At 37.3% G+C, this 24,971-nt stretch overlaps 1 protein-coding gene across 6 annotated transcripts in view; it reads left to right on the forward strand.

Moving 5' to 3' along the window:
• The window catches only part of TRIM2 (tripartite motif containing 2), a 56,621-nt gene that overhangs the window by 11,792 nt on the left and 19,858 nt on the right, over positions 1–24,971 (forward strand). For 3 of the 6 annotated variants that reach the window (XM_070949044.1, XM_070949043.1, XM_070949048.1), the window contains exons 2-6: positions 12,996–13,177; positions 14,095–14,145; positions 15,081–15,318; positions 20,029–20,180; positions 22,308–22,488. In XM_070949044.1, coding sequence (XP_070805145.1) covers positions 13,044–13,177; positions 14,095–14,145; positions 15,081–15,318; positions 20,029–20,180; positions 22,308–22,488 — 756 coding nt within the window. In that variant the 5' untranslated portion in view covers positions 12,996–13,043. Of the gene's footprint in view, positions 1–12,995; positions 13,178–14,094; positions 14,146–14,385; positions 14,458–15,080; positions 15,319–20,028; positions 20,181–22,307; positions 22,489–24,971 lie in introns of those variants that run through there. The other 3 variants (XM_070949045.1, XM_070949046.1, XM_070949047.1) reach the window with 3 other exon arrangements.

A 24,971-nucleotide genomic window follows, 5' to 3' on the forward strand; every position in this document is an offset into this window, starting at 1 on the left:
CAAAGAACACAACTTGTGCTTTAAAAAAAAAACTTTCTCTTGTTTCTGTCAGAAGTAAAGCAAATTAACCATATTAATTTTCCTGTAATAATGCCTTCAGCACTCCCTCTCCTCTGACTATTATATTTTATTAGGGATGGTTACATCCAAGTTCTGGAATCTTTATTAAACATACAAAGCTATACATTTTGCAAACTGAACTAAAGCCATATGTTTTTGTGAAAGAACATATATTACGTACATGTTGAAATAGATCATTACTTTAAAAAATGACAAATCCATTAAGAATATATTTGGCAACAACGTACTATCTGATGAACAATTTCCACAGTCCATGAGACACTATCACTTAATAAATCAGGCTGAGATGATGATGTATAATCAAAATTAGATGGAGAGAAAATGTTCAAAGTCCCAGAGAAGCACTAGACTCCAGGTTTATAATCAAGGGCATATCTTCCATTTTATTGACTGTTCACAATTTACTTGCCTTTTATTTCTAACCAAGATGAGAGAACTGTGTACAGCCACAAGAAATAAAGCAGTTTTAATTGCCCTTAATAAGGGACATAGGATCTGAAGTATATTAGGCTGCACAATAAACTTTTCATAGGCAATCTGAAGCTACTCTGATAGCATTGGCACACTAAAGTATAAAGCAATTACAATAGCAGTGCCCTACTGTGCCATTTAGTTTCCCAGAATACCTCTCATTTAAGGCTACTCCAGGACACTGGGGAATTTAAATGGGACTAGATGTAATTAGGATGTACTCCTTGGAACATGTTCTTTTATCATTTTTTAAGATGCAAAGACATGTACCATAGAATTCATGCTGTGGTACTTGAAATGCAGGTATCTCTCTAAGAACATTGATAATGCTATTGGCTATAGCTGTGCAAAAGCAACAATTGTAGGATCTGAAAGCTGCTGATGACAGGATTCCGATAGCATTTGGCTGTTTATTGTGAAAAGCAGGATATAAGTTCGCCAAGGTATAGTTTTAGTGGCACAGAACAGAAACTTGGTATACAAAAGTTTCAGATTCAGTTCCTGGAATTTCTAGACTGGATTGAGAAAGGCTGCTGTATAAAATCTTGGAGAGCCACTACCATTCAATACAAACTTAAGTTCTCAGTTTGGTTCCCTTCTCCAATGGCTGTCAAAGATGAATAAACAATCCAAGAAGGAAACCCCCCAAATATTCTCTGACATCTGTTTTCTAACTTGAGTTCTTTGCTCTTTGATAATTCTCAGAATTTTTAGCTGTCTATGTCTTAAATAATGCAAAATAGTTGAAAAGCCATGTGATGCAGGCTAGAAATTTGGGGAATTGTAATTTCATATAAGTAGGTGATCAGGTTGGGAAAGTCTGCTGATTAGTGTCAACAGACCTGATATAGAGTATATAAAAAATACAAAGCTAAATATTCTTTCTTGTGGCTTGGAGTGTGACATTAAGAATATTTAAAAAATTAAACTGTTGATTTGACTGATAATTGTTGATATTCGTACAGTAAAATCAAGTTTTACAAAAATAATCCTTCATCTGAACAGGCTGTCCTGTAATGATGCATGTATGTCTGCTAAATGTAAGGCTAAATCAGGATGGTACAAATGCTAGCTCATTTAAGCTTATCTTTTGCATTGTACCATCTGTAATAATTTTTCCAGTTTCTGATCTGCCTTTTACATTAAAGGCAACCATCTGGAAATCAGCAGCCCCTAATGATCCTATGTAACTTACTTGATTGCTTTTATACATCTGCATATAAACCTAATTGGAGACTGGTTCCTTTTGTGGCTAAATTCTACAGAATGTGGGATGTTATATTTCATGCCTGCTGGAATATTTGAACAGAGAGTTCTGTCTCTTGACAGCCTTCATGCCATATCAGTCAGCTATTGTCATTCCAGTGAATTGTGTGATATACTAAGGATCTGGTGCAACATTTGCATGCTTTATTCTTTTCAGGATTACACAATACAGCAGACAGATATTCACTGATGGGTAATATTATACTACTATGACTCCCAGCACATGTTAAGTGCATCCCGTGTCCCCCGGTTTCTAGTGCTGCTTCAAACTTTGTGCTTTCTGAGTTGAGCTATCTTTCATACCAGATGGTTTCTAACACTTTTTTCTATTTAATAACAGCGCCTGCTCCAATTGGCTGTAGTGCTTGGCATGCCCCCTTCCTAGCCTAACCTTGTATAGCCTGTCCTGGCTATGTGTTTTTTTGCTGGTTGGCAGTTAATCCCGTGATAGCTGTTATGATAATGAAATGTTTCCAACCCAAGAGGCTCATGCTCCATTCAACCCTTTCATCTCTCTGTGGACATTCTTCAGTTTCTCTCTAGGCTGGGTAAAGCATTTTCCCCTTGCTTTACTACATCCTGTCTACAGTTCAGCAAAGTTTCCTTTCCTTCTCTTTAATTTTTAAGCTGAACATGGGACATTGTTCTTTGTTCAAGTGGCAAATATTCCTTGGATTTACAAAGTGGCATAGAAAGAGCCACCATTGATTGCTTTGATTTAAAAAATAAAAATGTAGAAAGGTCTGCTTTAGTGTCAAAGAGTAATATGTAAGAAAAGGGGGGTATGTGTGCAAACATCAAAAAAAACAAAGGAAATCATAGAAGTAGTGAAGAGGAAACAAATCTTAAAAGGAAAAAGCTGGCATCAGTGCACTGATCCACCTAGGAGCCAACCAATGACCTGCAGGAGAATAACCAACAGGCATTGCTGTGAGCATAATCTGGACTAAGGACTAGTCCAGCCCCGTGGCAACCTCACTGCAATTCAGCAAAGGAATATATGAAGTAGACTTAAGAAACACATATACCTGTTGTGGCCTGTTGATTTTTTAAAAAAGAAATACCCACTATTTTGTTGGGGAGAACACGATGGGTTTTAAGGATTTAAGGATGCCAAGCTTGTCAACTAGAAAGCTCACAGCCCAGGTTTGAGATTCAAGTGCCGCACGACAGGATGAGCTCCCGTTATTTGACCCAGTTCCTGCCCGCCAGGCAGTTCAAAAGCATGCAAATGCAAGTAGATAAATAAGTACCACTTCAATGGGAAGGTAACAGTGTTCTGTGTAATTTGGTGTATAATCATGCTGGTCACATGACCACAGAAATGTTTTTGGACAACACTGCCTACATAGCCCTTGCTTATGATAAAGAAAATTTTTAATATTTTCCTGATTGCAGTTTGAAAGCGACGTAGTTAATGTTCTTTTGCCACTGCTTTTCTAAACACTGCAAAAGTTCTTTGCATTAATTTTCACCAAGATGCCGTATATGAAAGTGTTAAAAAACACTTCTGTTGAGATTTCTGACAGTAATTGTGCTGGGTTGTGAGTGTGAAATATGAGATGCAGACAAGGACAGGAAAATGTCATTCCTTCCTACTTTTAAGGAAGATAATTCTAAACTTTTTTTTAAAGGAGTTATAACATTCTTATCCCAAAATTACTGAAAATTGGAAATTTGTATATAGCCTATTTTATTTTATTTTATTTATTTATTTATTATTTATTTATTAATCAAATTTCTATACCGCCCTACTCCCGAAGGACTCAGGGCGGTGAACAGCCAAAAAGATAAAACACACAAACTACAAAGTTTAAAAGACAATATAAAAACCCATTAAATAATTTGGCCCAAAAACAAATTAAAACACCCCTAATGTTTTAAAACAATTTAAAATTTACAATTTACAATTAAAAGGGAAGTTAGGCCAGGCCAGCCTGTTGAAATAAAAAGGTCTTGAGGGCACGGCGGAAGGTGCGTAAATCCGGGATCCTCCGTATTTCCGGGAGGAGCTCATTCCAGATGGCAGGTGCCCCCACAGAGAAGGTTCTTTCCCTGGGGGCTGCCAGTCGACACTGTTTGGCCGACGGCACCCTGAGGAGCCCCTCTTTATGTGAGCGTACTGGCCGGTGAGAGGCTACTGGTGGCAGAAGGCGGTCCCGTAAGTCCCATGGTCCTAAGCCATGGAGCGCTCTAAAGGTGGTAACCAAAACCTTGAAGCGCACCCGGAAAACGACCGGGAGCCACGTTGCTCTCATAACCACCTGCGTGGCCGCACTCTGAACCAGTTGGAGCCTCCGGGTGCTCCTCAAGGGGAGCCCCATGTAGAGAGCATTACGTAGTGATTGACTAATTGGTATGGTAAGGTATGATCAAATGGTAGTTTGGAAAAAATTACTAATGAAATGACAATACTGACTTCTGAGAGGAATTATATTTTTATCACATCTGGAAAGATTATATAAGGATGTTAGTAATAATAACTATTCTGATGAATTAAGTATTATGTATAATCTATAGTTGGATAGTGAAATATATTTTTCTGGGCTACTGTCTTGTACTCAAGGTTTTGGGGGTTTTTTGCACTACAGAATAATAACAATAAAAAATAATAAACACAAAAATCCAAATAAAAATCCAAATCCAAACTGAAACTTAATACAAAAAGCTACAGTTATGGAATATGGAGTCGCTGGGTACAGTTAATCCTCAAAAGCCATACGAGTGATATTTTTGCCTACTTTGAGAAGGTCATAATAGTCACAGCTAACTATGTTTTACAGCAGGGGTGTCAAACTCGTGTCATCACAGCAGTGTCACATGATGTATTGCAACTTTTTTCCCCTTCGCTAAAGCGGGCCTGGGCGTGGTCAGCGCATGACGCATCTGGCACGCGAGCTGTGAGTTTGACACCCCTGCTTTAGAGAGTAAACTATTCCTTGGGAGCGATTGGAGAAAATGCCCACTATCAGATCACCTTATTCCACAACTCCTGATAAATGGGTACCCTAAATAGGTGCTCTTTGATTGTCTGGATGGGGTAGGCATCCAGGAGAAAGTAGTAGATACTAAGATACTCAGATCTCAAGTCATAGAGAGTATTATACGTAGCAACCAGCAGCTTGAATTGCACTTGGAAACCCAATGGTAAGTGGTGCAGCTGTCATGGTAGTACTGGATTAGCTGAAGTTTGTGGGTGATGTTCTCGTACATCCTCATGTACAGCAAATTATAATAATCCAATCAAGAAGGCAGATCATGAATAACTTATGTCCACTTCATTCTGTTCCAGGCTGTAGCTGGGGCACTAATCAAAGCTAGACAAAATTCCTTATGGCCACAGTTTTCTTTCACTTATTTTTGAGTAGGAGCCTTGAGTCCAGGAGAAGTTCCAGATCATTCTGGGAGAACACAAGCCCATTAAGAGCCAAAAATACTGTTGTCTCTCTGGATCATCAATTTCTACATTTTGCTTGAGATGAGTATTAGCCGTTTTCCCCATCCTGGCTTGTGCTGCTTCCAGAAATCATATGACTTGTATCACATTTCCCAGTGAGCCTGGGTGGAGATGTATGTCATCTGCATGTACAACCTATCACATTCTTCCATGCTTTATAGGAAGTCCTTGAGTTATGACCACACTTGGAATCAGAATTTATATCGCTAAGCAGTGTGATTTTAAAGCAAGATGTCACACGACTGCATTCTTTTTACTTGTTTATTAAACTTATTTGCTGCCCATCTCGCCTGGAGGTGAATAATTTGTTCAAATGTATTTGTATAATTATTTTGTGATTCTGAAATAGTAATAGGTAATCAGCAAATCTTGTCTGCATTGTGGTCCTGCAGGATATTTTCCCCCAGAGGTTTACTACATTTTCTGTCATATGCTGTTTCATTATTTAATATCTTAATACAATACCATTTCAGATATGAGAAATGTAGTATTTTTTTTTAAAAAAAAACTTTTCCAGACCATTGTGCGATAGAGAGATAGAGGAAGAGAAATACAGAGAAAGAATTCTTCTTCTTCTTGTGCCATATCTGTCATTGGACGTCGGTGATCATGCTGGCAATCCTATTTTTATCGGCAGCCGCACAAAAAAGTGCTGCTGAGTTTTATCCAAACCAGTCCCTTAGATTTTGAAGCCATGATATTCTTCTGCCTGGACCTTGTTTGCCTTCAATCTTTCCTTGGAGGATTAAGTGAAGTATGCCGTATTTTTCCGGGTGTCGCATTACATGTCTAACTTTCACTTTTTAATGGTTTTGATGATTTCCCTTGGCTTTCCCTTGGCTCATGAGAAAGAATATTATAATGAATTAGGGTACAGTTAGGGTCAGGTTACACTATATTAATACACTACTTATGGATAAAGGGCAAGAGTAAGGGTGATTATCTCTATTGGAAGCAGTGCCTAGGTAAAAGCAGAGTTAAAGAAATATTGCATGTTTTATATTAGAACATCAAAAGTAGTTCTAGATCAAACATTTAAATGTTCCCCCATCATATTGTTTATGACACAGGATATTTTGTTTTACTAGTTTTCCACAAACACTTTTTGTTTTTAATTGATGCTGCATGCTGTTAAGATTCATATATTATGCAATGGTGGTTTAATACATGATTTTAAGCCACAATCATGATTTGCAACTGACACCACGGTAGAGTGCAATATGCAAACCTGCTAGTTGACTTTATTCAGAAATTTTAAAACAATCCAGAAGATTATTTCTGAATAAACACAGTCAGCAGCTAGGAGTCAAGTTTGGCTCAAGTCCTTTTTTTTAAATAAATCCATCACCACTCTGACAGTTTTTTCTCTGAATCAGTTCATTCAGCAAATATTAGAAGTTAGTTTTTTATTTATTATGAATAATAGCTCTTTTAAAGCTGTTTCGGATTTATTAGTGGTCTATACAATGTGCTTAGTTTTGCACTGTCCACAATAATTTGATGGTATCATCTGAAAGTCTCAGCACTTGGCAGGAGCTATTGTAGCTGGCCGTGCTTGTACTTGGAAGCTAAGCAGGGCCAGACTTGGAAACTCCCAGAGTCGGATCCTAGATAAGAAAATATGGACATATATCAGAAGGCTATGCAAACTATTTCCATCCTGTTGACAAAAATACTGAGTGGATAGTCCATGAAGTGATCATAAGTCAAGTTCATCTCAGAGGAGACAGGAGATCTTACTTTTTTACATCGGCTGAAATTTTAGTTTCCTTTCAAGTTACCGGGATTTCCACAATTTTAGTTATTTTCTTTTCAGTTGTATATTATGAGAAAAATACATAATACATTAATATATTTCATTTATATAATTAGGAAATAGTTTAATACTGTGGCTGTGGTTTCCAATGTCCCGATAAAGCCATCACTGACTATTGGGGGCAAATCATTGGCCCCCACGGAGAGGGCGTGCAACTTGGGCGTCCTCCTGGATTCACGGCTGTCTTTAGAAGAGCACTTGATGGCCATGACCGGGAGGATTTTTCATCAGGTCCGCTTGATTCGCCAGTTGCGTCCCTTTCTGGATCGGGACTCCTTATGCACGGTCACTCATGCCCTCGTCACCTCCCGCCTGGACTATTGTAACGCTCTCTACATGGGGCTCCCCTTGAGGAGCATCCGGAGGCTCCAACTGGCGCAGACATGGCGCTCCCATGTAACACCCCTCCTGCGCGAGCTGCACTGGCTCCCAGTGGTCTTCCAGGTGCACTTCAAGGTTTTGGTCACCACCTTTAAAGTGCTCCGTGGCTCAGGACCTGGGTACTTGCGGAACTGCCTACTACCACCAATAGCCTCCCACCGGCCAGTACACTCTCATAGAGAGGGGCTCCTCCGGGTGCCGTCGGCCAAACAATGTCGGTGGACATTGGGGAGGGGAGGTGCTCTCTCCCCTCAGGGGGAGAGCCTCCTCTGTGCGGGCACCTACTATCTGGAACGAGCTCCCCCCGGAGATACGGAGGATCTTGGATCTGTGCACCTTCCGCTGCGCTCTAAAGACCTTTTTATTTCACCAGGCAGGCCTGGCCTAACTTTCTCCCTCTTTTTTAAATAATTTTAATATTTTAATATGTTTAACATTTTTTAATCCTCAAAGTTTAAATCTGTTTTAAATTGACTGGGGTTTTAATCTGTCTGGGCCAAACTATTTAATTAGATTTTATTTCTGATTTTTTAAATTTTGTATGTATGTATTTTATTGTTGGCTGTTCACCGCCCTGAGTCCTTCGGGAGTAGGGCAGTATACAAATCAAATAAAAGTAAAGTAAAATACTGAAATTAGCTTAATTTAGCCTCTGATATGCAATAACTTGTTCAGGGAATTAAAAAATTTGCTTCTAAAAAATCTGTTTTAAGGGAAAAATAGGCAGATCATGGATTGTAGATCAGGGATGTCATACTCGCGGCCCGCGGACCAGTTGCATCACACACTGGCCACGCCCTAGCCTGGTTTAGCGAAGGAGGAAAAAAGTTGCAATATGTTACATGATGATGCCGTGACGATGCAAGTATGACACCCCTGGTCTAGATCGATTGGGTTGGGAAAATTGATCTCATTCACTGTATGCACTTTAATTGATTATTAGTTACTATATTAAACAGGAGATTTATCAAAAAGTTTGATCAAAACAAAAGTAGGGAAGAGGATAAAGATTTTCTGACTATTTCAGCATTACTAATTAATGTTTTCTTAGATCAAGAATGTTTTATTCCAGAGCCACGTGCATGGATTTTAAGTATTGAAGTGATACTTTTATTTATTACTTCCAAGACAATCCATTTGCTGTTCCTGCCTGCTAATTTGCACTCAAATTCTGCAGGCCAGCACTGAGATTGAAACAGCTGATTGCTGACTAGGGAAGGAAAAGCAAAAAAGAAAGAAAGAATTCCACCCAGCAAATCTCATTGCAGTTCTGTGCTGCAGCTGTATCCCACAATCCCTTTCACCATTTGCTGCAGTCTTTCAGCACAGATTGAGTGAGAAAGATGCACTAAATAAAGATTGATTGGCTGGAATCCTTTAGGGGTCTCCCACTTGTCTGTGACCTGAAGAGGAGGAAAAGAGAGAGAGAGAGAGAAAGAGAGCTTGACTGGGCCTCCTTTTTTCATTAATTCTCTCCCTGGAATGGAGCATTGTTATCTGAAGCAGGAAATATGCTGCATCTTCAGTAATGACTACAGACGTAGCAAATTTCTAACAGCTTTAAACGTGAGACTTTTAAACTCTAATATATTACTGTAATTATGATTGGCTCTTTTGGACGACTGCAAGAGACAACTGCATCCTGGAAAAGATTTCTTACTTGCTATTGCATTGATTAAGCTCAGTTTTTCATGAAGATGGGTATGTCTTGAGCATTTATGGTTATTTAGTTAGCATGCTTTTTGCCCCCGTCTTATATATTCCTACTCTCTTTAAAAATAATACTGCATGATTTATAATTATGTGTTCTTTAAACAAAAAAATGGGCTATAGTGATTAAAAGCAATGTTTCTGGAAGGAAGAAACACCTGTGTCTGAAGATGCTTCGAACTGTTTTCTGATAAATCATTTATATTTTACTTGTGGGTTCATAATATTTCTGGAAAGGAAATCTATTGATTTGATAGGGTTTTTTTTCCTCTCGAGTAATAGTGTTCAAAGTGGTACATTTGTGGAATTCTACCTAGGTCATAGCCTGATTTCTGAACCAGTGTTCATATTGTAAAAATCTCGTATTTGCCTAGACATTTGACAATTATGTTGTAAATGTTGCTTCCAGAAACCTATTCATGCATTATATGTGGTTTAGAATCTGAGTTTTGTGAATCATTGATCTGTGGTTGATTCAGTTTTCTCTCTGAAAGCTTAAAGGCAGCACCAATTGGGTGGAGCCCTGCTTTTATTTGAAAATGCTGTGCAGTTTGAGCAGGCATAGCTATTATTTTTATAGGTTTTGTTTCACTTGATAGAGTCATAATTCTAACATATATAATACATTTTGCAGAAATTTATAAATAATAATTACTTGGGTCTTCATTGTATCTTCTGTTTCAGATGGGTGTGGCCACACACAATTTCTTTCTTTGTGATTATTAACAAAACAATAATTTTCTATGGATTCTTGCATCATAGTCGTCAGCTTTTTATACATGTATTCTTTCTGTGCATTAAAATCTATTTAAGGAAGTATTCATTTAAAGCAAAAGCATGATGTCATTTTCTGAAGTGATTTTAATGCTAACATTAGGTTCTTATCAAAGGAATACATTATTTTGAAAGCTGTACTCTAGAATTGGGTTAACAATATTTATTTTGTTTACAGTTTAACAACTTTATTTAAGAGCAGCTAGTATTTATACAAAATTGTGAAATTTCTTTTTTTTTCTTTTTTTTTTTTTTAAATGTAAAAGGAGCTTGTTTGCCAGCTTGTAAGAAACAGATTATTTCAGAATTATTTACAATGCAATCATACAATTGTTGGATATTCAAAAATTAAAAATATAATACCTTAAATATAAAAGATTATGCTTAAAAGGTATACTTTTACAAAATATGTTCAGTAAGAAATCATTGTGGCATAAGAATATGGAAATATGCATTATTTTTTCAAATACATTGATTATATTCAAGTCTCCCAAGTCATATCTCAAACTGTAGTTAAGCCCTTCAAAATAAACTATGATTTGATTCTAATATGAAAGAATATGTTAAATTTATATGTTAAATACATATTAAGGAAGAAATAATTTTTTGAGGACATGGTTTATTCTTACAATCAGATTTGTAGGATTGGATGAATGCAGTTATTGGTCACTTAGTCATAATTGTAGTTTAGAGCCATGGGTAAAAGTTACTTATTGCTAGCAGGTAATGCTCACTTAATGACTCTTCAGTGACCATTCAAAGTTGTGACATCACTGAATGAGTGTACTTGGGACCACTCCTCAAAGTTTCAGCCATTACTTCACCCTGATCATATGATCACAATCATTCTAGTAAGCCTCTCCACCCATCCAGCAGCAACCACCCCCAGCCCCAAAATTGTGCAGGCCACTGCACTTGCCTCTCACCTAGCAGTACCCACTTATCTGCCTTCTAGCCTGCTTGTAAACAATCTGGGGATTAAACTTCCTGCTGGCTTCCTCGCTGACATGATTATTGGAAGCCAGCCAGACATTGTGAGGGGTCCTCACTTAATTGACCACTGAACCTTGCTTAAGAATAGCATTGGGCACTGCCAGGACTACTGTTTGCTAAGTGATGCAGTCACATGGCATTGCATTTTACAGCCACATTATTTAGCAACAGAAGTCCCAATTATCATTAAGTGAGGACTACCTGTAATCTTCTATTTGGAATAATACTTAATAAAAGCTCATTCAGAAGGGAAAAAAGATCATATAAACTCATAAATGAATTATTCGGTCAAAACTAGCACTGGTATATTTTAATGAGGTTTATTTGTATTCTGTATCAATGAACATTAAAGGAATGAGTATCTAAGGTATTTTTTTTTCCCACAGGAGGTTTTTTTATAATTATTTCATGCAATCCTAAAACAAAAAAATACAAAAGCAAAAATTTCTATCATTCTTGCATTTTTCTGTCTTTTTCATACTAAAAAGGGCTTTATTATACTATTTTATTCTGTTATAAAGTTTTCCACCAGTAATTATTTCTGTGCTAGGATTTGCTCTGTTTGAGTTCTGTCTTAGACAAATATGTTGGCTTTTGTTTAAAACTAACTAGTATGATTGAAAAACATATGTGGGGCCTACTTTTAGAATATTCTAGTTTGTCTGTTCCTAATGTCACTCAATGTTCCATTGCCATTGTTGATGGATACTGAGTACTGGAGCGATGCTGGATTCGTATATTTATCTAAGATAAAAAATACAAAGGTGTATTTACCAGGTGCTAAACAACCTGTTCTATCAACCTGTTCTTTTTCAACAGTGTTCTGATACTAAAATTGTACTTGGCAGTGGTATGTAACAATTCAATCAGAGAATATATGGCAAATATGCAGCAAATTAAAAACAAAGCTGACAAATTGAGAAATGATCTATTCACTCCCAAAATGGTGATTGTGTCTAAGTTAAAACAATGTAGGACATTGTATATTGTTTGAGCCTTATACTAGAAGAGTCTGGAATAGGACCAATTTTAAAAAGTTATGCCAAATGAAAAAAACATTTAGAATATTAACAATTCCTCCTCCATTAAACATAATAACTTAGGACAAGTGTATATATTTTTATTACTAGGTTTATATTTCTGCATGTATGCTTACTATTTGAAAGTATTACAATTAAATAAAGTATTACAAGTATTACAGTAAAATTAAACAACATTGAAAACCTGGATAAACAGATCTGATTTTTCCTAAATTTCTCAGATGACTGCAAGCACATATGCTTCGAAAGAGCCTTCCATAGCTTTGGAAGCCGCATCCTTGCTTTGAAGGACTATCAAGGAAAACCAAATGATCCTTTGAGAGTAGCTGCTTTAGGAAGTTATTGGCAGATTCTATATAAATCCTCCTGCTGGTTTTAGTTTGAAAATGCTGCACAGCCTTACCTTCCTGGCTCTACCTAGCATGTTTGGTATGAAGCAGATCTGTCCCAGCTAGCCCCAAATACTTGCTTTGAAAGACTATCAAGGAAAATCAAGTGATCCTTTGAGAGTAGCTGCTTTAAGAAGTTACTGGCAGATTCTATATAAATCTTCCTGCTAGTTTTAGTTACTGGCATAACTCCTTTATAGGTTGTTGATAGTTCCCATTATAGATGCTGAAATTTGTATTTAGGTTAATGGGTTATACTTTTATTTCGATATGTTATTTCATGCAATTTTTCTGGTGCTGAGGCGATCTATGTTTTGATTTTTTAAAAACAATTTCTATATTAATTTCTGGAAGGAAAATTTCTTCAGATCACTTCTCTTTATGCAGACTACTCTGAGATTGCTTTTAATGTAATGCAGTTATTAGCTGCTGCCCAAATTTTTGATAGAAGAATAGTACACTAGTGTGCTGCCTTATTTCTAAAGGCAAAAAAGAATAAATGTGCCCCACATTGCAGTAAATAATTATATTCAGTCAGGATAAAGAGGTTTATTGTTAGTAGGAATTATATATTTCTTTAATTTTAAACACCTTGTCATTTTTTAAAAACATTTCAGCAGTGTGCAGGGTGAAAAAGAGCAAGATCCATATGTCAGTGGTCTAGGATGGCCAGTGAAGGCTCCAATATCCCAAGTCCTGTCGTGCATCAGATTGACAAACAGTTTCTGATCTGCAGCATATGCTTGGACCGTTACAAGAATCCCAAAGTGCTCCCATGCCTGCATACTTTTTGTGAGAGGTAAGTGTTTTTTAAGAGTCTAAGTCAATCCAGCCATTGAATCTGCCTGGATTGTTATGTCAATGACTTCCCAGGGATTTAGGCTCACCTTTAATACAGTAATAGTAAACTGTCAGTGCAGTAGAAAGGCTTTCCTAAAATTACAAAAAAGAATAATAAATAAATGCTCCTTGGCTCTTTTTAAGTTATCATTCCTTTTTGTTGCATTTTCATGATGCCATTTATCCCTTGACCATAATCAGTTCCTAGACGTGAAATAAACCATAATTTAGCTAAATGAGACAGTAGAAAATGACTATTCTATCTTGGAAGTCAGTTGCATTGATAATAAAGTTTGTTTCAGATACTTAGAAATGAAACCTTGGCAACTGTTCTGCACTTAAAACTTAGTTTATTGTCAGGATTGCTTTCTGTCCCTGGCAGTACTACTGTTGTTTCTATATTACATGGAAATGAATGGTGGTTTTCTTGCATTAATTTCCATGCAAATAAAAGCTACATCTAAATCATATCATACTGAGAATATTGTGTGTATATTGTAATTCTATCTGAAAGTAGAACTAATACTGTATGTCCTTTGTGTGTTTCATCATCTACAAGGTTTGGTTGCATTTGCAGTTTTTAAACAATGAATACATGTCATGTGTCCACAACATAATTTTTCTTCCTATAATATTTAGAACAGTCTCTTCAGTTTGTGTTGTATGATATGAAATCTGTTCAGCTGTAGCTGTATGCCTTTGGCTATCACAGGCAGATTTAGTTTAGCTTTAGCTGAAAGCTGTACCTGGGCTGATTTTTACCTGTGGGGAGAGGATTTAAGCCTCTTTGTGACCCATTGTAGACTGGGAAGCAACGTAAAAAGGTGAATGTGCTTTAGGCTCTAAGGAAGTTTCTCTCAATCTGATGCTATGCAGGTGGTTGGTATGCTGGCTGGAAGCTAGGAGACATCTCAAAGGCACTTTGGAGTAAGGACTATGTTAATCTTTTAAACATTATGCATGTGTGGATATGGTTATTAGCAAATATTTATCACACAAAATTACCAGAATATCATAACATTTTAATATGAGTTCTTGTATATTGCAAGATATATGAGACTTAACAGGGTTGATATATTTTTAGGATGCTATATAATAAATGCCTGTATTGACCTCTGTAGTTTTGACTTTCTTTGGGGTGCAGGAAATCTGACTATATGAAAAAATATTTTCTTTGATTCCTTCAAAGACACCTTCCTTCTGTTTCACCTTTTTAAGATCTGCAGTTTTTCATTACAGGTAATCCTCAGCTTATGACAGACCAGAATTTCCATCATAAGTTGTTGAAGTTGTAAATCAAGTCAGAGACAGTTTTACAACACTGTTTACCATGATGGTTGAGTGAATCACCATGGCTGTTAAATGAGTCACACAGTCATTAAGCGAATCCAGCTTGCCCGATGGGCATTTTTGGCCACAAATTGGTTCAGATGACTGCAGGATACTGCAAGAGGTCATAAACCAGTTGTCAAAACCCTAAATTGTGATCATGTGACAATGAGGATGATGTGACGGTCATATGTGTGAATACAGGTTATAGCTTTTACCCGAGCCTTTTATATTTGAACTATAGTTAAATAGTCGTAAATTGAAGACTGTCTGTGTACGTTGCACATTGTCAGGGAAGTACAAATTTTAAATGGTGAAGAGTTTTTTGAGATGAATTAGAGCAGGGGTGTCAAACCCATGTCGTCACGACAGCTTCATGTGACATATCGGGACTTTTTTCCCCTTCACTAAACCGGGCGTGGGCATGGCCAGCACGTGATGCATCTGGGCCGGGAGTTTGACAGCTCTGAATTAGAGAATTGGGAATATGAAGCAATACTAATGATTATTAATTTTTTTGTTATCCTCATTAGGTGTTTACAGAATTACATTCCAGCTCATAGCTTAACCCTTTCTTGCCCAGTGTGCCGCCAGACATCTATTCTTCCAGAGAAAGGGGTTTCTGCACTGCAAAACAATTTCTTCATCACCAACCTAATGGATGTCCTGCAGCGAACTCCAGACAGCAGTATTGAGGAGGCTGCCATCTTGGAGACTGTCACAGCTGTAGCTTCAGGGAAACCACTTTCCTGCCCTAATCATGAGGGAAATGTAAGTGGATTTGATTCCTGTGAGGTTTATTGTTGAAAAGAAATGGAATGAGTGAAAAATTATTGTTTTATATATAAAATTGATTGTGGTAATATTTTATTTTCCATTGTGACCACATATTTGCATAGATAAAGATATTAAATGATGTGAGTTGGAGGAATTGTGTGCATACACATGAGAGAGTGTTATATTCTTTTGGAATATAGTCCTGAGTTTTCCTGACAGATAGTCCTCATTTAGCCAGTGCTTCATGTAGCAACTGTTCACAAATACAGAGATGAAAAAGTAACTTTAAGAGCAATCCTTGCATTTATGCTTGTTGTGGATCTGAAAAGAAAAGAAAAGCTGAAGGAAGATTGCAACCACCGTTGTGCTTTCACTTAATGATGGTTTTGCTTAATGACCAAGTTACTGGTCCCAATTGTGACTCTAAACAAGAACTACCTGTATATTTTTGTTTTATAAATGCTTATAGAAAAGTGCTACGATATTAATGAAATGTTTTACTAAAGTTTTTAATTGCTGTTTAAATTAATAATTATATAACTCAATTCATTTGCTTAACCTTAGTGGATTAATTAAATTAATTAAATGCTAACACTAATTAAATTCAATTCTAAAGATGAATTACTTTTTTATTTCTTTATTTCATAAATTGCTGTATTTATTGAAAGACAAAATCCATCTCTGGGAATACTTTCATATCTTTGGTCTGCATCATCATTGTTCATAATACATTTACAGAATTGTAAAAATACACATACACAAAACTTCATTAGATAACTGTTGCAACCAAGTATGGCAAAATAAATATTCTATTAAACAATACAATATCTTTCTCACTGAATCAGTAATTATTCTAACACTATATCTAGTATTTCTGATAACATTAATAAGAATAAAACAATGCACATATAAAAAAGGGACTCTGGCTATAAGTGAATTATCTGGAAAGTGTGTTGTTATGGTTCCATTTGAGCTGTCAGACTGATTTTACTGCAGATATATTAGCCAGCATAATATTGCAAAATGTGCCAATGTAATATGAACAAAGGTAACCTTGCTGCACAAATTGGAAGACATTGAAATCTTGGAAATCCTTGAAACTATAGCCAAGTGTTTCAGCCTTGGCAGTGTCAAGATAGATGGGCTTCAACTTCCAGGATTCCCTAGCTAGCCACTGGCTGGCTGGGGAATTCGGGAGGTTAAAATCTACTCATCTTAAAGTTGCCAAGGCTGAGAAACACAGCTCTAGAGCTACTACAATGTACTTGTATCCAGTAACGAAAGCTGCAATTTCAGACGTAAGAAACAGAACATTTCTTGTTTCTTTCACTATTCCAGCCACTTCAGTTATTTATCACTAGGCACTACTTTCAAGCATCACTTTACCTTCTAGATGTAATTCATAGTACTCTGCTCCTCACTACAAATAAGCACCCTGATGTGCTTCATTGGCAAAGATGTTTTAAACCATCACATGCCTTTATGTGAGTTGGAATCCTGCGTGGCCAGCTTGATGCCTCTCCCCAAACTGCTGGCATGTTTCCTCTTTGCACTGGGTAGACCGTGCTAAAGCCACGCTGGCCTGATATTTCTTCTTCACATTGGGTAGACCAGGCCAAAGTAATGCAGGCCAGCCCCTTACATTTTCCAGAACGGCCCTGCGTCCTGATCCTACCACATTGCAAAACCCGCAGGTCTTGTGTTTGACACCCCTGTAAACCATCTTAGGGATGGTTCATCTGAATTGTTCCCCTGTGGCGTTTAGAAGAAACAAAATATTAAGAAAAAATATTCTGTATGTGGCATGCTTTTATCAAATCTTAACACCCCTTTACTCATTGTAGTTCTTTTTAAGGAGGTTAAACAGAAATATATTAATATGAAATACTGTAAGCATAATTTTGATAGATGAAATACTTGTTTCTTTTTCTATTGAAGTATGAGAAAATCTTGGCTGTTCTGGCATTCCCACTGGTTTAGTTTATTTTAATCTGCTCTTGCCTGAGAAATGTGAGAATTAATGCACGCATTCTGAATCTGATAAACTTTAAAATGTCAACCTAAGCAGTTTATATTACCTTGTGTTAAATGTGTTTGTGCCAGAATTATGGGCCTCATTAAATGCAAAGCTGATACCATTCTGATTTGTATTGCAAAAGGTATCAGTAATGCTTCAGGAATTTATGAAGTAACTTAATACTCCTAAAGCGCAAGACACAACCGTTTTTATTTAAAGCTGAAGAACGGAGGAAATAACACACCGAAGAGTAATTTGTTATGCTTTAAATAATACATTGTATTTGTATTTATATAAGTATGGGATAATTTTCAATATTATTGGATGTTATTATGCATAACTATTTCTATATAGTTATGCTAACTATGCTAGGAATGGTAGTGGACCAAGAAGAAGGGGCAAGCAAAGAACATGCTGGCGTGATAACATTAAACCTGATACAAAGTTGAACATCCAACAATGGAAAAAAACTGCTTGAAAGGGTAGCATGGAGACCACTTGCCTATAAAGTCTCCAAAAGTTGGACATGGTTAAAACAACATATTAATAAAATTCTTGTGTCTCTTTGTAATATTCAATTGGGTGAAATAATACATCCATAGAACAACAATTTTTTAATCAATGTACCTCAAATGGTGTAATTTAAATAATGTATCCAAAATCCAGGGCCTATGTCTCCCATGACATTGAAATTTGGCAAAGCTATGGCTGCTTCAGTCAGCCATGGTCTCTAATGTCTATGTGTATTGACCCATGCAGCATGGCTATAGTATTATTTATCCTTATTATCTTCTTTAGTTTGCCTTCTTATTGATATTATGATTATGATTATTCTGTTGCCTTACGCATACATTGAAAGCTTCTCCACCAGAGACAAATTCCACGTGTGTCTAATCAAACTTGGCCAAATAAAGTACTTAATTCAATTCAATTTCCAATGTTTTTTGTTACTTCCTACAAGGAAAATCAACAGGAACTCCAGTAAGAAATTAGAAGTTGCTCCACTCCCACTGCTTTTTTTTTTCTTCCCAAGGTTACTATGTTTCTCTGTTTAGATAAGGAAATATATTTGAAACAATGATCCCATGGGCTAAGGATTTCTAGTTTTACATAAAACAATATTTGTCTTTTTTGTTTTTATTTTATGTACATAATTTGTAAAGGAAATGTAAGAGGAAAAAATTATTATGCATACCAACTAAGAATCACTTATTTATTTGTGTCAGCGTTCCGAGTAACACACCCATGAAAGCAGAACCCCGAGACAGGTAGATTGTTCAAAGAACATGCTTATTGCATACATCATATCGGCACAGCCAGTGAAAACTAACTCTAAAAGTTCCCAGGGTTTTCACCTAATTAAAACAGCAAAAAGCGCCCCACCCCCTACCCCAAGATGTCACCAGTTACATTATAGCTGTCAGGCTGCTTGGTCACTCCTCTCCTTTAGTAGGCACCTGTTACAATGACCTTGGTTCCCACAGGAAAACATTTTGTTTTGGCGATTAGATGGGCTATCTACTTCTCCCCTCCCTTCCTCCTCTCAGGCTTCGTGGCTACTATGAGGCAGCACAAGATGGCTTCAGCCAGGTTCGCTTCAGAGTTGACAGTTTGTTTGTTTAAAATACTTAAAATAGCTGCCCATCTTATACTAGACTCTGGGCGGCTCCCAATGATGCCCATTTTATTTAGTGGAATTTACAATTTAGGTAAGTATGTATAGGGCTGTGAGCTAAAATTCTAGCTCTATCCATGTTTACCTAAGCAGAAACCCTATGAACACATTGAGCTTTACATTGGAATAGAGGTGCAATAGAAGAGCACTGTCATTAGTAGTAAAATTGAAGGACCATACCAGGTAATTTTTTGGTGACCTTAGTCAACTCAGTGAAAGCTAATTTGGTGTAAGGTTAACGGTCCTGAGCTAAACTTGGGAGACCATGGATTTTAATCCTGACTTTCAGCCTAGGAAGGAGGCAATGGCAAACCACTTCTGTAAAATGTTGCCAAGAAATGTTGCCTAGATTTGTCCAGGCAATCACCAGAGTCATGACAAACTGTCATGAAGGCAGAAGAAAAAGCCCTTTTAATAGAGTATGTAAAGGTATAGTGTGGAAAATGGTTGAAAAAGAAATTTTCATTTTCAAATGCTTTGAGTACATAGTATCTGAAAGAACTGAAAGAATACTCAATCTATAACATGATTAAACCCTCCTAGAAAATGCTTCACTTGCCCCAGAAGAAAAAACGGAAATTACTTTGGATTTAACTAAACAGTCAGTAAAAATTAATGATCAAGTTAAAGCTGTATAGCGTTATGCCCCAAGCCTCATGTAGCTTCCTTCATCCACTTTTAGCTGTGGACATCACAGCTGTTCCAAATATTTCCCATTGTAACAGAAAAGACAAAAGATTACATGCATTGCAAATTTTATTTACATAAATTAATTGTAAATGGATTATTAAAACTAATTCAGATTACTTTTTTCCAGGCCCTCATTTTTTAAGTGTTCCTGGGTGATGCATTCCTCAGAATTCAAGTGCAGCCCTTTGCTAGAGAAATATTGCATGTCTTTGGTTTAAAACAACTTTGCATCGAAATATATTATTCAAAGAATTAGAAATGTTTATTCAAACCTCAACACTGGCATTCTAATAAGAATATGTGTTTCTTTATTTGTAATCAGCTGATGGAGTTTTACTGTCAATCCTGTGAGACAGCCATGTGCCAAGAATGTACAGTAGGAGAACATGCAGAACATCCAACAGTCCCTCTTAAAGATGTAGTAGAACAACACAAGGCTTCTCTTCAAACACAGTTAGATGCTGTGAACAAAAGGTGAAACTATGAAACATTTCCAGGTTATAGAATTGCATGTTAGGGCAATTTTCTCCAGCTTAGAACCTTCCAGATGAGTAATGGTTATAGTTTCCAGAGTATGTGTCTGGGAATTCTAAACGTTTGAGTCTCACCTATCTAAGGACATTGGACAAATCTTTTCTGAAACACAAAAACAGAAAATTGTTTATGACCGTTTGTACCTTCTTGGGAGAAGATACAGATACTTTTATTTCCTGGGCTTTTCACTTTCAGGAAGATTTTAAATGTTTATAAAGTACAATTTTTTTATTTTTTTTTTTGTTGAAAATGAAAAAGATCAACCTGGATTTATTATACTTATTCTTCCTTTCTTTGTTTAGAGAATAATCAACTAAATTCTTAGGAGACATTGGTAGTATTCATATAATGTTAGGCCAAGTTTTTTTTTAAAGTTTTTTTAAAAAAAACCCTTGAGTCCTTAGGGTTCTCTCATCTACCCAAATTTTCTAATTGCAGTTTAAAATAGCATTGCACAAATTTAGTTGACTGAACGGTTGGATCAATATATATTGATCCGACAATATATATTGATCCGACAATATATATTGATCCATATGCCGCCCACTCTCTGAGGACTCTGGGCGGCTTACACCAAAGACAGTATACTAAATAGCATATTGCCCCCAACAATCTGGGTCCTCATTTTACCCACCTTGGAAGGATGGAAGGCTGAGTCAACCTTGAGCCGGTGAGATTTGATCCGCTGATCTGCTGAACTAGCAGTGAGCTAAAGTAGCTGCAGTACATATATATGGACGTGGTGGCTCAGTGGCTAAGACATAAGCTTGTTGATCGAAAGGTCAGCAGTTCAGTGGTTCAACTCTCTAGTGCTGCGTAACGGGGTGAGCTCCCATTACTTGTCCCAGCTTCTGCCAACCTAGCAGTTCGAAAGCACGTAAAAAATGCAAGTAGAAAAATAGGGATCACTTTTGGTGGAAAGGTAACAGCGTTCCGTGTGCCTTTGGTGTTTAGTCCTGCCAGCCATATGACCACGGAGACGTCTTCGGACAGCGCTGGTTCTTTGGCTTTGAACTGGAGATGAGCACCTCTTTCCCCCCCCCCCCGGGAGTCGGGAGCAACTAGCACATATGTGCGAGGGGAACTTTTACCTTTACCTTATTCTAAAAATAAGTGGAAGAAGACAGGACTTGACCCAGAAATAGTAATTTATAGATAAATAGTAAAATAGTAAATAGTAAATTATAGTACAAAAAAGGACCAAACCTTTGATCCTATTTGTCAGGGCCCACGTAAGAAAAACTGATAGGCAACTTTTTGAACCCCTAATTTAAAAGTTGGTGACAAAAAATGCAGAAGTTTCATAAACCAGCATATTGTAAAACATATTGGCCACCTTTATATGTAAATATAGACCAGAATTTTTCGGGATTTTGGCTCATTGGGAATGAGCAGCATGTTGTTGTTTGCTGCATAGTTATTCCCTTTGGTTCCTGTTAGCAGGGAGTAGTTAAACAGATCCAGATGGTTTGATATGGGAGGACAAACCAGATTTCTTAGTTCCTTGTAATGATACGTCACAGGCAGAACTGTCTGTTTTTGTTTAATGCCCATGCTGACAAGAAGAGGCAAGTGGAATCAATTATGTATTGAGCACAAGCATGTTTCTTGTTCTATGTTAATGGAAATTTTAATGAATTCTAGCTTACAATTGCAAGTGAAATAATTGAAGATTCCTTTAGAATTGATAATACTTGTGTTGTCTGAAATTATGCTAACAAAACTTTTTTAAAAAAGATGTGTATATAAATTTGCATAGCCCTGAAGATCACCCAATTTGTGTATGCTTCACATTTTGCTCTAAGCTAAAGTTTACTGAATGTTTACAGTTTATAGATAACTTTATCTATAGATACTATAGATAACTCTGAACAGTCACTAAATGACCTGTTGTAAGTCAAGGACTGCCTGAACGTTGCATTCAAACACATCATTTAACTAGGGCTTGGCACTATGTGTGCAGGGTCATTATGAATATTATTCAAAATTTAATAATTGTGTAATGATGAATGTTGAAGAGAAATTGTAGCATTGATATTTGAAATGTTAACTGCTTGTTTTTAATAGGCTTCCAGAAATAGATACTGCATTGCACTTCATATCTGAAATTATCCATCAACTGACCAACCAAAAGACCAGCATTGTAGATGAAATTCATTCCACTTTTGATGAACTCCAGAAGACGTTAAATGTTCGCAAGAGTGTGTTGCTTATGGAACTGGAAGTGAATTATGGCCTTAAACATAAAGTAAGAGTTCTGTTCTCATCATTAAAAATTTTCTCAGTTTCTATTGACTGTATTATATCATTTGGAAAAATGACTGAAATTCGTAGCTATTCCAGGGAAATTTGACTTTTCCTGTTTGTTGTTATTATGTGGAAACTAGTGTCTTGTACAAATAAACAGCTTCAGAAACATTGCTCTAATATTGGTTTAAAGGAAGCAGTAATTGGAGATGGCCTGAAATGAATGTTTTTTGTTGGATTTTCAGGGTGTATGTGTGGCTGATAATTTTGAAAACCAAAATTTAAAGCATTTAACAAATGGTACCAATAGTTTATAATCTGATGTCATTAGATACAGTGAATTATATCGCAAAAAATAAACCCAAATGTGTTTTATAATTATGTGGAAGACAAAAATGATAATAAATAAGCAATGGGTCTTGAATATTGGAACAATATATCTGTGCTTTCAATCCTTAGCATGCATTAAAATTTAACAATATGTAACTAGACATTTTACAAGTATTGTAAAATTGTATTGTATTATAGAGTCAAATTTTTCCTCTCCACTTAAAAAGGCGATTAGTACATGTGGAAAGGATGCTAACGGGTGTTTAAAAATACTTTCTTTGATGTCCATTCCTCTCTGCCACTTAAATTTTAATTCTTCTTGCTTGCATATGGAACTTCCAGTTGGATGTAGTATTCTGGCTATCTACATAAATTTAATATCCTCAAATTTAATATCTTGATCCGTTCCAGTCGGGCTTCAGACCTAGGTACAGCACAGAAATGGCATTGGTTGCATTGGTTGATGATCTCTGGAGGGCTTGGGACAGGGGTTGTTCCTCTGTCCTGGTCCTATTAGATCTCTCAGCGGCTTTTGATACCATCGACCATGGTATCATGCTGCGCTGGTTGGAGGGGTTAGGGGTGGGGGGCATCGTGTTGCGGTGGTTCTCCTCCTTCCTCTCTGACCGGTCGCAGTTTGTGTTGACGGGGGGCCAGAGGTCGACCTCGAGGCGCCTTGTATGTGGGGTGCCACAGGGGTCAGTCCTCTTGCCCCTTCTGTTCAACATTTATGTGAAGCCGCTGGGTGAGATCATCCGTGGTTTCGGGGTGAAGTTTCATCAGTACGCTGATGACACTCAGCTGTACATCTCCACCCCGGACCACCCCAATGATGCCCTTGACGTGATGTCCCGGTGTCTGGAGGCTGTGTGGATCTGGATGGGGAGAAACAGGCTCAAGCTCAACCCATCCAAGACCAAGTGGCTGTGGCTCCCGGTGTCCCAATATAGTCAGTTGGTGCCATCTCTGACTATTGGGGGCGAGTCGTTGACCCCCACGGAAAGGGCTCGCAACTTGGGTATCCTTCTGGATGCACGGCTGTCCTTAGAAGAACATGTGACGGCCATGGCCAGGGGGGCTTTCTATCAGGTTCGCCTGATTCACCAGTTGCGTCCCTTTCTGGATCAGGACTCCTTGTGCACGGTCACTCATGCCCTCGTCACGTCCCGCCTGGACTACTGTAATGCTCTCTACATGGGGCTCCCCTTGAAGAGCACCTGGAGGCCCCAACTGGTCCAGAATGTGGCTGCGTGGGTGATTATGGGAGCGTCATGGCGCTCCCATGTAACACCTCTCCTGCGCGAGCTGCACTGGCTTCCGGTGGTCCTCCGGGTGCGATTCAAGGTGTTGGTGACCACCTTTAGAGTGCTCCATGGCTTAGGACCTGGATATCTACGAGACCGCCTTCTGCCACCGAGAGCCTCCCACCAGCCAGTATGCTCCCACAGAGAGGGGCTCCTCAGGGTGCCGTCGGTCAAACAATGTCGACTGGCGGCCCCCAGGGAGAGAGCTTTCTCTGTGGGAGTACCTGCCCTCTGGAACGAGCTCCCCCCGGAGATACGGACGATTCCGGATTTACGTACTTTCCGCCGGGCCCTCAAGACTTTTTTATTTCAACAAGCCGGGCTGGCCTAACTTCTCCAATTGTTTAATTTTAATTTTAATTTTAAATGGGGTATTTTAATTGTTGGGCCAAATTGTTTAATATATTTTAAATTGGTTTTAAATTTTTGTATTCTATGTTTTTTACCTTTGGCTGTTCACCGCCCTGAGTCCTTCAGGAGAAGGGCGGTATATAAATTTAAATTTAAATTTAAATTTAAATTTAAATTTAAATTTAAATTTGTGTGTGTGTATGTGTGTGCGTGTGTGTATAAAATAAATAAATAAATAAATAAATAAATAAATAAATAAATAAATAAATAAATAAATAAATAAATAAAATCATGGAAAATAAAGAAATATTTGCATTGCTCAACAGACTTTCGTTATAAATATGCAGAAATGCTATAAATGCTATAAAACACATTGCACCAAAGAAGATGTAACTCTTAAAAGTAGTTTGAATGTGTGTTTAACTTGTTGACTTTGGTGGCTTGTATACTATGGGCTGGAACTGACTTTTCCTGGGTTCAGATATAAAAGTAATTATGA

The sequence above is a fragment of the Pituophis catenifer genome, unplaced genomic scaffold (assembly GCF_029215685.1).
Source record: "Pituophis catenifer annectens isolate HBS135680 unplaced genomic scaffold, rPitCat1.0.hap2 SCAF_8, whole genome shotgun sequence".
NCBI lineage: Eukaryota > Metazoa > Chordata > Lepidosauria > Squamata > Colubridae > Pituophis > Pituophis catenifer.